This window comes from Setaria viridis, chromosome 7 (genome assembly GCF_005286985.2).
Source record: "Setaria viridis chromosome 7, Setaria_viridis_v4.0, whole genome shotgun sequence".
Lineage (NCBI taxonomy): Eukaryota > Viridiplantae > Streptophyta > Magnoliopsida > Poales > Poaceae > Setaria > Setaria viridis.
Genome location: NC_048269.2, coordinates 26,535,769 through 26,548,814, shown reverse-complemented (window position 1 = coordinate 26,548,814; position 13,046 = coordinate 26,535,769). Strand labels below are relative to the sequence as shown.

Sequence of the window (13,046 nt, the reverse complement as noted above, 5' to 3'; positions counted from 1 at the left end):
TTTTTGCACAGGGTAAACCTAGGCCCCAGCCGGTACGTCTTGTTCGGGCGCCGTCGCTTTTTTAGTTGGCCGTGCAACACGGCCCGCCCGACGATGCACGCGAGGGGGGCCGCCGGCTGGTGGTGTCCGGGCCGGGGCAGCGCGCGCCTCTGCGAACATTTGTCCATGCCGGCAGCCGGGCGGCTGCTGCTTCCGTTGTGCCAAGGGGATAACATTTTCGTTCGGGTGGATGGCTAGCTAGGCGCCATGACTGCATCAGCGCATCTGACTGAATTGACATGCTGCGATATGGCGCTACAAGTCATGGAAGCGTGTATGTGCTAATCACCCCTAGCTATAGACTCAGGAAGAAGAATACATCCGACAACTAGGATGTCAAATAAAGACCCGTCCAAGGATGCATTGATTCGCGATTGCAACTTTCTGCATTATTGACAAGATCGTCTATCTGCAGGAAATGAGAAATGGCAAGAGGCGGAGGAAGCAAAGGTGGAGATGGACACAACCCGGCCGGGAACAGCGACGTGTGCAGTTGTGCACATTTGTGCCCCCGTTTTCTTCCCATCTTTATTTTCTCACTTCCTGTTCCAGGACATTACTAATTCTTTCCATCTTTTCTCACTTATAACAGTCGATTGGTATACCCAAGAACTACAGTATCACCAGCACGTGTATCAGCACAGTGGTGTAAGTGCGCCGAATTATTGTAAGCCTTGCCATCATCTGGAGCAATTGCTATTCGAATACACGATACACATGTACTAAGATAGGAATGATTAATCGTATCTAAGTTGTAGTCAATCTAAACCAAGCCAAGCATTATTATTGTGGATAGAAGTACATAACAATTTCCCTTGACAAGGCATAAAAACCGAAATATCCTCTCTAACGTGTGTTAGCAATGACCATGCCATGGGAGGTAGATGCCTCCGGTGGACATCGAATAGGTCGGCAAGGCACGGGGCACCACTAGCAACGGATAGGGATTCTGGCGTAGTCCAGCGCAGAAGGGGCCAATGGCGCCCCGCCCCCCCCCCCCCCCCCCCCCCCCCCCCCAAAAAAAAAAAACACACACACACACACACACAAATAAGGCATGCCAAACCTTTTGTTAATCCTTAAGTAATATAATAGGACTTACGAGTTTATAACCAAAATAATTAAGTTGTTAGATGACAATTTGATTTAATAGGAAAGATGGAAAGAACACTCGAGTAGCAGCAAGACAGATTAACAAGACAAGTGTGAAAGTTGTGCAGAAGCGGGCAGGCTAGGCGTAGGCGTAGGCTTAGCTCAGGGTCAATTAACGGGGGCAAGGACGATGCTATACGAATGTGAGGAATAAAAAGTGACGCGAAACGTTGACCTACCATCGAATGGCTTTCATTAGTTGACGGCTATAAACATGATTTCAAGCCAATAATCATTAGTATATATCTGCCATTTTTCGTTGTGTTCTCTACGTTCTAAAGGTGGTCTACATGCATTTAGAGATGTTGTCTAAAACACAACAAAAATCATGTTAGCGTGAGGCAGAAGGCATAAAACGTAATTTTGCATAGATATTGGAGGAATGAAACCATAGTGTATGGAAAAAGAGTAGCATATATAAAGAATCGACACTGAAACCCACATGATCGCGTGAGCCGTATCTGTACAGCGAGGAGACCGGTGGGCGTGGGGCGATATGGACAGGACAGGTCCATGACATGCAAATATATGATATCTTCCACCAAGGCCTTCACACCACGTATAATGTCGCCCTACGCGCCGCGGTGCGCGAGTTAAAATAGGAGACGTAGAATAGAAGAGGGTTCACGGGCTCTTCCAAGCTTATAGCCACGCACCCGGCACCCTGCCCTCGCCTCGAGCCCTCGACCCCACCCCACACGCACCACCGTGCGTACCAACAAGGGTAGGCTGCGCGCCCAATTGCCCATGGCAAAGAGCACTAGCCGGCTGGTGGGTCGACGACGGTGGGACTCGAACACTCGTGGGACTACTGGAAGGAGATGGTCGCATGCTTGCGAGTTGCGAGTTATTGGCAAGCTTGCACGCGTTACACCCTCGTACGTGCGTGTTGGGGATTAGCGCGAGATGGTCCTCCAGGAAGAGTCATGCGGTGCACGGTGTGCGTCGCTTACACGGACGTACCGCGACACGTCCACGTGACGCGTACGTTTCATCCTCTTCTCGTCCAGCAGGCCCACGCAGGTGAAACATATACGTTCTGTACGTATACGATTTGCTTTAAAAAGGACGTATAGAATTCCTCCTCGCGTAATGAATAGGGCCCGACAGTATAATTGGCCTCGTCACGTGCACGATCAAAGCAATTCGAGGCGTAGGCGAGGCGACAAACGACGTGATGTTCGCGGGGAGAGATGCGTTACTAACACGCCACTGACCCACTGTCATGCAAGTTGGGGAAATGTTTTGAGCATTTCGCGAAAGTGAATGTACGAAGCTAGCAGTTTCAGGCAAACAGCAGCAGAATCACACTGGATCGGACAAGGATGTCCTGCGAGGTCATCGCATCGTTACTACAATAGGACGATTACGTCCTCCCTATTCTGAAAAGGAGTCATCTGTTGACTTGTTTCAACGCGACCGCCTCATTTCCAGCCCAATGATTCTGACTGCGCCCGTATACCACTAGCGAGAACGTCACACCAGTACACAAGCGCCATGGCCGTTTCCCCATGTCGCTTGTGCACGACTCTGCTGAAGAAGTACCAACAGAGAAGCCGGGACAATTCCAAGACATCCGGACGAGAGGGGGATCAGAGAGGTTCAGAGACCACGAGAAACAAAATGGCCCAGCCCATGAACCTAACTTAACCCACCAGCGATTGACAACCAAACCACGTCGCTCCAAAGAGGACAATTCCGCAGTCCAGAGAGACAATGCTCATTCCATTAATGATGCAAGCGAACAGCAACTTACACAGGCCTTCTTAATTCATGGCAGGGACACTCAGAACAGGACTCCGTGCCTCAGGCTCCAGGTACCAATGTTTGGGGATCAGGAGCAGTACTTGTCATTTGGCCAGAATGGCTTCACTGAATAGAACCATGCTTGGAGTTATGCTACGAACCAATCATGCGCATGTCAATGGTGCAACATTTCAACAGTGGAATTCATCAGATTCTAGTGTGCGTACATAACAATCATCATACAAGAATGCAACCGACCTGTCCACGTAATTTCACCAGTGTCCTATACTACTCCCTCTATCCTCCCTCTATCCCAAATTGTAGGTTATTTTGGCATTTATTAGTTCATAGATCTTGCTATGCACCTATAGCAACTAGATGTATATAATATCTAGATACATAATAACATATCTGAATCTGAAATGCTAAACTGACGTACGATTTGGAACAGAGGGAGTACAATACAAGGACAATCAGCTCACATGAATGCATTCCCATTTTCTCCCACTGACAGACGCACTCAAACACGATACAAAGACTAACAAAGCATACCTCCAGTCAAGCAATCATATTCCAAAGGGTAAGCAAGGCCCTATTTGTTTGTTTAAGGTCAACGAAAAAAAGCCAGAAGCCCAAAAAAAAAGCGAACTTCACAAATAGCAAATTTCTTGTGCAGCTTCCGAAAAGCTAGAAGCCCAAAAAAACTGAGTTTGTATGGAAAGCTAGAAAGCTCAATTTTATGAGCTTTTCGTAGCTTTTTGAGCTCAGAAAGCTAAACACATCCTCGAAAAGCTAGTATTGCCTTTTCAGAACAAAAAACCAGCATCAGCTTTTCAGAAAAACTCAAAAGCTGCAGCTCAAACAAAGAGGCCCTAAGGAAGCAGCAGCGCATCAGAGCGGCATTCAACAAATGCCCCACTGCTGCAAAAACATATTCTTGGCCCTTACAAAAACTTAGGTTTAACATATATGCAGATAGCCCTGGAATACCGGGCTCCCAGCCAAATCAAGGCATGTTGATACAATAAATTTGACAAACTCTCAAATCCTTCACCAGCATAAAATTCATTTCTTGCATTCGACATATGGTCATGTGCTCAGGCTTAAAAGGATTGATGAAAGCACAACGAAACAATCCTTTTTTTCCCCAAAGAAAAATGAAAAAAAGGCATTAGTCAACAATAAAAAATAGAACTGGAGAGAATTGTCAGGATCAGGGTATCGCAAGAACAAATTATCTTGATGGAAGAACGAAAGCATTCAAGCATGAGTATTGGAAGTCAGGAAAATGGCACTGTACAATAGGTCAATAGCAGTCTGAAAGTAGTCAAGCATACAGCAAGCATCATACTCCCTCTATTATAACTGATACCATCACAGTGGGCCAGGTTATTTCTTTAAACACATTCATTAAATCACTAATCCATGAATTGCAAGTAGGGGTGCAAGTGGGTACTTAATGGGTAGCTCTGGGTCACACCCCTAGGCCCAAGATCCTTTTTTCCCCACTTTTTCTTGTACGAAACCCGGATTAGTTCATTTGAAAGAGGTTTGGTCAACCAAATGACCCAAAGAAACAAAAACTTGAATCCCTAATTATAAGTGTTAACAGAGGAAAAAAAAAGTAAGGCAAGATATAACAAGCAGTGCACCCTTTAGCAGTATGCTGATATGACATCAAAGTTGAAGTGCTCTGATCTCAGTAGGCAGGCGATGTCCTTAAAGCAATATAAATGCATGCCACCCTTAAAAAAAGTAATATAACCGCATACTTCAAATGCTCTAAAATGCTTCACTTGTTATCACTGCCTCAGCAAGAAAGATGAACTCTAATAGAACTTCACAAGCAGATTATCCTAGCACAAAGGATAAAAAAACAGCACATATGAAAATATGGGACTTGCAAGTTTGATTAAAATCAACCAACTGCAAACAAAAAGACACATATCTGTATTACTTGAAATTCATCAGGGCACCACAGTATCTTGTCAGATACAGTTCATGATGACCAAAGAAGCTGAAATCTCAAAATAGCTCCAGCTGAGGTGCTACAAGCTGTGGATTCTTACACATTAAAGAGAAAAGGAATCCACAAACACACGCATGCAATTGTATTTATTTGAATTTATTGTGCTAGCAAAAAAAAATTAATTAATGGTGCTTCCCTTATGATTATCTCATAAAGGGGCACCAAGCTCAAAAGAAAACTGACGGTTAGAGCTGTGTGTGAGGATATATATGTGGTATAACTGCACTCTAAAGAAAAGAAGACAACCTATACTGACAATGTAAGTGCAGGTACTCGCACAGATAATAGAAAAACAAAAAAAATGGTACAGACTGAAGCGATGCTTCCTATGTAGTAGTTGCAACTTGCAACTATTCTTCATTTCATTTAGAACATGTTGAAACTTTGGTACAGATATACTACTTTCTCAGATTCCAGTCCTTGCTATGTAGGAGAAACTAAATCAGACTAAATTGCAACCTAGAGTAAGCTTAAATACTATGTCACTGCAGAACCAGAACCACGCTGGCAATCCAGCAGTTTGCAAAGGCATCATGAATGCACATCTTAGGACCTCAAGAAATTAACCAGGGTGGCTGACATGCTTAAATGAAGGCCATAAACCCATTGATAAGGATAGGATCAAATACCTCCAAGACACTCCATGATTAGTACTTCAGGCCAGGAGAAGAGATGCCAAAATCTCTCCCATTGTCTGCTCTGGAACATCAGTGCTATTGTCTAACTCTGCTCCAGGTTGAAGAATTGCGGCATCTAGTATTAACTTCCGCCTTGCAATCTCATAGATGTTTTCATCAACCGAACCCTTTGTTACTAGCCTGAATGGACAAATAACACACTCATTATCATTCCATAACAATTTACTGGGAGCTTGATATGCAACCAAACTATGTTTACTGTAGCCTTCCATAATAGTGATTATCTGTGTCACTTTGATTTTTTTTGTTAGATATTATGATCATGTTGGATTATAAGGGCCATTCCTATTTCAAAAACCCAATGAAATTAAATGGCACAAAATAAAAATGATATAGAGTAAACTCAACCACAAATTTCAAAAAATCGCCTGGTAAAAAAGGATGTGCTCTGTTTGCAAGAGTAGCAAATAGCTCACCAGATGTAGCAAACCCAAGAAAATTCTTCACTTAGCTTTCAATACATGCATATATATGTGAAGTGTAGCACAGGTACACACCAAAAAATAAAGAAAAGGGGAAAGCATAAAGGCTTTTTATAATAATACTAGATTTCATTGTAACTCTCCAGAACAGCTTTTATAAAGGTATAATGTATTGTAAGGAAAATTCTCAATTTTATGAAGGTATATAATAATAAAACAAAGGAAGCACTTTTCATCATCTTTAGCTACTATTTAAAAAATAAAAAACATCTTTTGGCTAGAAAGATCAATATGGATATGTCCATGATATTGATGAATAAAAACAGAAGAATCAGAGAAGTCCATCATTGAGGTGGTAAGCGGGTGTACTGTCTATGTTGTTCCTATCCGTTTTCTTGCTTGATTTTTAGTTCCTAATCTTTCTCCTAAACCCCTGTAGTAATCATCACAAGTCCCTCGATTATAGATCATAACAGATATTGAATCTAAATCAACTAGACTAGCACCTGTAGACAGTGACAGGTTTCTGCTGTCCGATGCGATGGCAGCGGTCCTCAGCTTGCCGATCCATCTGGGGGTTAAAATCCATGTCATGTATAATGACTGTGTCAGCTCCTATAAGGTTCAGCCCCTGACCTCCAGCTCTTGTAGAAAGTAAACATGCAAATATAGAACGATCATTGTTGAAAGTGTCCACTATAGTCTGCCTTTCTGTTACCGGTGTCCTGGGGGAAAAGACACGAAATAGTTAATAAACAAACTAAAATTCAATTAAAAATCTCTAAGGAAAGAACTTACCCCCCATCAAGACGTCTATATGTAACTCCTATTATTTCCAGTGCCCATTCAAGGATATCAAGCATTGTGGTCCACTGACTAAATATGAGTACTCTGTGACCATCATTTGCTAGAGAAGGTAAAAGCTCTGCTAAGGCCTGAACAGAGAGTAGATATTAAAGTAAAAAAGCTTTACTAGTTTAAAAAATAGCTGCAAGTAAATGGATGGCTCCGTTGAGAATTTGTTGCAAAAACCTCTATCAATATTTCCACCCTTTTTTAAAAAAAATAAAACAGCAACCACATAACAAAACAGGTGTTGAACAAAGAAATATACCTGACATTTTGCTGATGCAAAAACATGCTCATCTGTTAGAGCCCCCTTTGTACCCGCATCACCATATGATATTAATAGCTGCAAGTGAAAAAATAAATAAATACACCATCAATAGAGAAAAGGAAACAAGACTAACTTGCAGGGAATGGTGTGTTTCTCAAAATCAAAACCGCTAAATGCAGCCATTAAAACAACATATGAATAATAATTTGCCCATAATAATCAGTCCTACATTGAACTATTTGGCACATAGAAATAAATTAAAACAAATCAGGGAAATGGTTCTGACCAGACAATGCAAAGAGCAAGACCTAGTATATTTAGTGCAGTCAGCAAAGCCAATAGATGATGGAGCAGCTTATAAAGTAGAAGTCAAGAAAGGACAATACTTGGTGGATATTAAAATCATTGTAGTTCTTTAGCTCTTGAATTGCTCTCTCCAAGGAACATTCAAAGCCAAATGCACCTTTAGGATAGAGCAACCTTGCAATTCGATCAACATCTTTGTCACTATAAACACGCCTTATAAGCAAAGGATGATTCGCAATCTGTTGAGCAATGAAAGAACATTTGAAACAGCCATAAACATATTTCCAAAATTTTGCATCATAAGATGTGCTCACCTTGCGAAATTGTGTAAAATAATTTGATATTTGACGCTTTGGAATCAATCCAACAACATTATTGGTCATGTCAACTGAAGACTTGGCACTACGAGCCTGACAAGCAGAACGGTATTCATCTATGGCATTTATGTAAGTTTTAGACTGCTCTGTGTCCATGGTGACAAACTTAACCTGCAAACAAAATGAATTTAGGTTGAAACATCAAGTAGCACAACTGACTGCAGATGTTTAAGAAGAGACTGACGCACATGTTGTATTTTAGGAACAAGCTGCTGCATTACATCTGACTTCAAACGTCTAAGAATAAAAGGCCCTAAAATGGACTTTATGCGTGAAATTAGTTCATGGTCTTCTGCATTCAGCAGCTTCTTCAGATCAATATCTCCAGTGGCAAATATATCAGGCATCATGAATTCCAACAATGACCATAGCTCCTGCAGACCATATTACCATACAAAGAAGTTTTAGATGCATGGCAATTTAAGATGAAATAGAATTTTAACCATTAATATTGCCTTTTAAAAACAGTGATGGTTGAAAGCTTCAGGTAATAGAAAAACTGGTATCACTCATGTCATGTCAATAAGCAACAACTGTTGATGTTTTAAAAAATGAAACGCGGCTGTCTAGATACAAATAAGCACTCCGTATGCTATCTACAACACCAAACATACGGAGAGACAGAGAGTCCCCTCCCATAGTTGCCAATTCCCTTGCTGATCAGCAAGTATGCCATTATAGCTTTGAGCACACAGATTAAGGAGTAAAAGAAAATTGTCATGATTCCCTTCGTTTACTAGTGGTTCTTCTCATAATATTTTCAGGAAGTAGAGGGGTTGAGACATAAACTCATGTATTGAAACTATGAGCTGATTCATAAATATGGTAGAAAGAAATGGCAGAATTGTACCTTGATATGTAGAATGCCTTGTATTCATATAAAGTCCACAAGACCAAAACTGTACAATTGGTCCCGGAAAAGTTCGCTTTCAAGCACTATTTTGTTTAATATATGAAGCTTAAAAGGTTCTGCTACACTCCAAGAAAATAGTGCTAGTTAAAAGTCTAAGGTTGAATCGTTGGTGGTGTGCACTTTATGACTTTGTTAAGTTTAAATGTGGAGGTTATTTTGAATTTTACCTAGTCAGTATACTCTATATTTTTTTTCAGAAAGTTCTGTGCATCAATTTCATCACATAGGTGGCTGTTTTCCTACTCAAGCGTTTGCTACAAAAAACAACATCATGTATGTTGAAGGACTACCATCAAGCGAACCCTTGTCAAAAACACTTACATGCAAATCATTTTGAAGTGGGGTTCCTGTCAGCATCAGCCTTTGACGAGCATGTTGCGCAACAGCCATCAGGTTTCTCCATCGGAAGCTGCCCTTATCTTTCAGAACATGTGCTTCATCCATCAAAACACAACTCCATTGCCATCTTTTGAGAGCCTTACGATCATCCTTTTGTTGAGCACTACATTAAATGTTTCAAGAGATAAACATAACTTCCAATGTTGTGAATATGACATTCTGCAACGCCACGCAAAAGAAGTCACTGCAAACCTTCTTCTTTCAAAAAGTGTGTAGCCAACAAGAAGCACGTTAAATGGGGCTGGACAGCCAGCCTTGCCTAAGGAGCTTAATTCCTTTGAATAGGCAGTCCTTCCAGCTCCATGAAACATTATGATTGAAAACGAAGGGCACCACTTCCTGAGTTCTCTTTCCCAATTTTCCAACACAGAAGCTGGGCAAACTATCAGATGTGGACCTGGGTCGTTATATAGATGCCGCAACAGAGTAAGATAAGTGACAGCCTGTAAGAACAAAAGAAAAAAATTCAAACACTAAGAAAAATGAATTAGCACTCCATCACGCAGAATCCTACAAGTGATGTATTCTAGCATTCTAGAAGACCACATTAATCAGTATGTTTTACTGGAACTGTGTGCAGTGATCAAATGTTTAGACAAATAAATCATCCAATGTTATATTTTATTATTTCAACACAGTACAGTTGCTAATACATATTATATTGTAGGATGCAGTTGACATAATACAACAATCATGTCACCTTATGACAAATCATTTGGGATTCACAAAATTTAGGAAATCATGTTAGGTTACTACAATGGTCACTTACCTGCACTGTCTTCCCAAGACCCATTTCATCAGCCAGAATTGCTGTAAAGACAAAGAGGAGAGACATATTAACGCTAATAATCTAGTTTTTTTTTGGGCATGGCGCAACCGATAAAACATAGCAAAGTATGCGGTACTCCCATATGCAGCACATAATAATAGTTGGCATATCGCTGTCCTTAAAATGAATACATAATACAAACAAATTATTGCACAATACAAATTCTAAAGTTAACAGTAATATGTTAGTAACTGACAGATACTGCCTCCGTCCCGCAAAGAGTGTCCCTTTAGTTCTGTCCTAAGTCAAACTGTTTTAAGTTTGACCAAGTTTATAAAGAAGAATATCAATATTTATAACACTAAATAGGTATGCTATGAAAATATATTTCATAACGAATCTAATGAAACTTGCTAGACATCAAAAGCATTGATATATTTTTATATAAACTTGGTCAAACATAGGATGGTTTGACTTAGGACAGAACTAAAGGGATACTCTTTGCGGGACGGAGGGAGTAGTATTCAAGCTAGTCACCAGTTGAACATCTACATATGCAGTGATGCACCCTAGTATTGATTTGGCATACCTACATCATACCACTGTAGGGGTTTCCCCCCCAAGAAAAACATGTTAAAAGAACCAAAAGACACAATTAAAGTGTTTTCAATCAAAATTATTTTCATGATTTCATCAATGTGATTGCTACTCACATAACTTACATCTTTGTAGAAAAAGAACTAGCAAATGCAGGACTGTTTATTGCAGAAGGCAATGGCTGCAGAAAAAACAGTATGCTCTCTGACAGTAATCGTAGGCTACTCCACTGGCGAATAATGTTATGAGCAATTAGGAGCGCTAAGTTCAGCAGCTCAATGCATAAAAACTTTACCTCCGCCAATGCTTTTCCGATGCAATAGGAGAAGGAAATTAACTCCCACGAGCTGATACGGCTTCAACACAGGTTCAAACCCTGAATTCTCACTTGTGCATGCAGCATCCACATCTTCCTGTTCCATTGTTCACAAATCTCATTGGATCAAAACATTGGTTATCCAAAACCACTAAATTGCCATCTCAAAAGAAAACCCTTAAATTATTTACCTGAGTAACAATCCGGCAAGTGGAAGCATCTATCTCGGCATAGCTTTCAACATTTCGTGCTGATGAGCCAAAAAGCTCCTGGCGCAGATCGGCGGAGATGCGTGAGCACTTGCGCAGCGCCATTCCCACCACATCCCCCTCGCGCTCCTCCACATCCACACTTCTCCCGCCATTGTAGTCCCCATCTTCGTCATCATTCTCCAGCTCCGACCAGTTCACCCCGTCATCCTCCTCCACATCCATCGCTCCATCAGCTACAGGCACATCACTGTCGTCATCATCCCCAATCACAAAGCGGCGACCAGAGGTGCGTTGCTGGGGAGGCCTCGGGGCCTGGTAGTCGACATCATCATCAGCGAGGTCTAAGTCTTCGTCTTCCTCGGAGATGTCAATGGCAGCAGTTACCAACCGGCGACCAGCAGTGCGGCGAGGGCGTGATGTCCTGGGAGGGGAAGCTGGAAGGTCCGAGTCATGGTCTGTGAGGTCGAAGTCATCATCATCACTGTCAGATAGCCCCGTGGTGGCAGCGGTCTTTGAGGGTTTGGGATTGTGGCGGAACGAGCCAGTTGATGGAGGAGCCCGCGATTGGGGCCGGTGCTGCGGACCCTTCAGGACGCGTTGGGTCTTCCCTTTGCGGCGCAGGCGTGACGTCCTCGACGGCGAGGCAGGAAGGCCGAAGTCATCGTCGTTGAGGTCGAAGTAGTCGTCCTCGCTGTCAGAGATCCCCAAGGCAGCGGCGGCCTTGGAGGGTTCAGGATTGTGGCCGAATGAGCCAGTCGACGGAGGAGCCCGCGAAGGGGGGCCGTGATGCGGGCGCTTGAGGCCGCGTTGGCTCTTCGCGGCGCGCGACCGCCCGTCCGCATCTAGGTCGAAGTCGTCGTCGTCGGAGAGGACGACGGTTGCGGTGCTGGTGCCGGCGGCGGAGGAAGCCTTGCGGTCGTAGCGGAATGAATCGATCGGCGGCGGAGGCTTCGAGGTCGGCTGACCGGCGCGCTTGAAGACGCGCGAGGACTTGAAACTGTGGTGCGACCACTCCTCGTCGGAGATCTCCTCGAAGGCTCGCGGCATCGGAGCGAGACGGCGACCGCAGCCCGCTGCTACACCTGCGGGCTGCGGCTGGGGTCTAGAGGGGTTTTTCGGGGCGGCGGGAAAAGGCCGGTGGAGGCGGGAGGCGGGAGGCGGGAAGCGGGAGGCGAGGGGGCGGCGGCGGCGGCGGTGGAGAGGGAGCACGAAAGAATTGGGGAGGGAATTTTGGCGGCCTGAGAAGTGGCAGAACTGGGCGGCGCTGAAGCCGAATAGGGCCGCCAATTGCTTTTCTGGAAAAGGGGCGCACCGTAATTTCCACTTTTGAGGGCAGTTTCCAAATTTTTGGGAAGTTTTTGAATCATTTTGAATTAGAGAATTTCATGTGGAGCATCCCTGTCGGTCGGTGCGTTTGGGTTGAGTGTGTGCCCTGTCTAGTTGACGTGCTGGGTCGGGAGGGATGATTCTGATTCTGAACTTGTGATCTCAGGCTTACTTACGTTAGAGCAAGTTTCACTCTTCTATGGCATGGGCACTCGACTCGATCACACATACGAGCAATCATGTCAGTGGTGTGCTAAATTCTGTTTCTAATAACGAGTAAAACTATTATAGCTATTAGGTCATCCCAACCTGGTGACTTCTATGGTATTAAATAACATGCCATGTAAGTAAAAGGATGATATGAAAGAAAAATTAAAGATGAGAAAGAAGGAAATCAGATCTCATGCAAGAAACTAGCTCTACGCGAGAACAAGAAAGAAGAGGGGATTGGAAGAGAAGGAGAGAGAAAAGAGGTGATTGGAGAAAAAAAATATTTTGAAAAAACCATACATTGGAGACATAGTTTCTATGCCTTGTGTATCCATGACATGGCAAGTATGGAAACTACATGCTGATGTTTGGGTTGGGATTGACCTCAAATCTATACACTCACACCAAGATTCTCATA

The 13,046-nt window shown here is 43.0% G+C and overlaps 1 protein-coding gene across 6 annotated transcripts; it reads right to left on the bottom strand.

Moving 5' to 3' along the window:
* Positions 1–2,743: 2,743 nt before the first annotated feature.
* Positions 2,744–12,358, bottom strand: LOC117863867 (protein CHROMATIN REMODELING 19). 6 transcript variants are annotated; one of them, XR_004642309.2, is made up of 14 exons: positions 11,072–12,358; positions 10,860–10,977; positions 9,968–10,008; positions 9,391–9,641; positions 9,121–9,301; positions 8,075–8,260; positions 7,824–7,997; positions 7,590–7,748; positions 7,201–7,278; positions 6,885–7,021; positions 6,593–6,811; positions 5,596–5,784; positions 4,895–4,992; positions 4,327–4,793 (listed from the first exon to the last, which is right to left on the bottom strand). XR_004642309.2 is itself a non-coding variant. In XM_034747745.2 (13 exons), exons 1-12 carry the CDS (start codon positions 12,137–12,139, stop codon positions 5,622–5,624), a joined length of 2,775 nt encoding a protein of 924 aa, XP_034603636.1. In that variant the 5' UTR covers positions 12,140–12,358; the 3' UTR covers positions 2,744–3,090; positions 5,596–5,621. The 6 variants fall into 6 exon arrangements, 4 of the variants coding, with proteins under 4 accessions (XP_034603636.1, XP_034603635.1, XP_034603634.1 ...); XR_004642310.2 differs by having other exon boundaries at positions 4,895–4,954; XM_034747745.2 differs by lacking the exons at positions 4,327–4,793; positions 4,895–4,992 and adding an exon at positions 2,744–3,090.
* Positions 12,359–13,046: the final 688 nt, after the last annotated feature.

What these genes read in the sequence shown, in the direction of transcription:
- LOC117863867 (XM_034747745.2), bottom strand. Translation starts at nt 12,139, where the DNA reads ATGCCGCGAGCCTTCGAGGAGATCTCCGACGAGGAGTGGTCGCACCAC. An exon ending in TTGCATCAGCAAAATGTCAG is followed by an intron (nt 7,022 to 7,200) that starts GTATATTTCTTT and finishes CTCTCTGTTCAG; the next exon opens with GCCTTAGCAGAGCTTTTACC. An exon ending in AAACCTGTCACTGTCTACAG is followed by an intron (nt 5,785 to 6,592) that starts GTGCTAGTCTAG and finishes TTGTCCATTCAG; the next exon opens with GCTAGTAACAAAGGGTTCGG.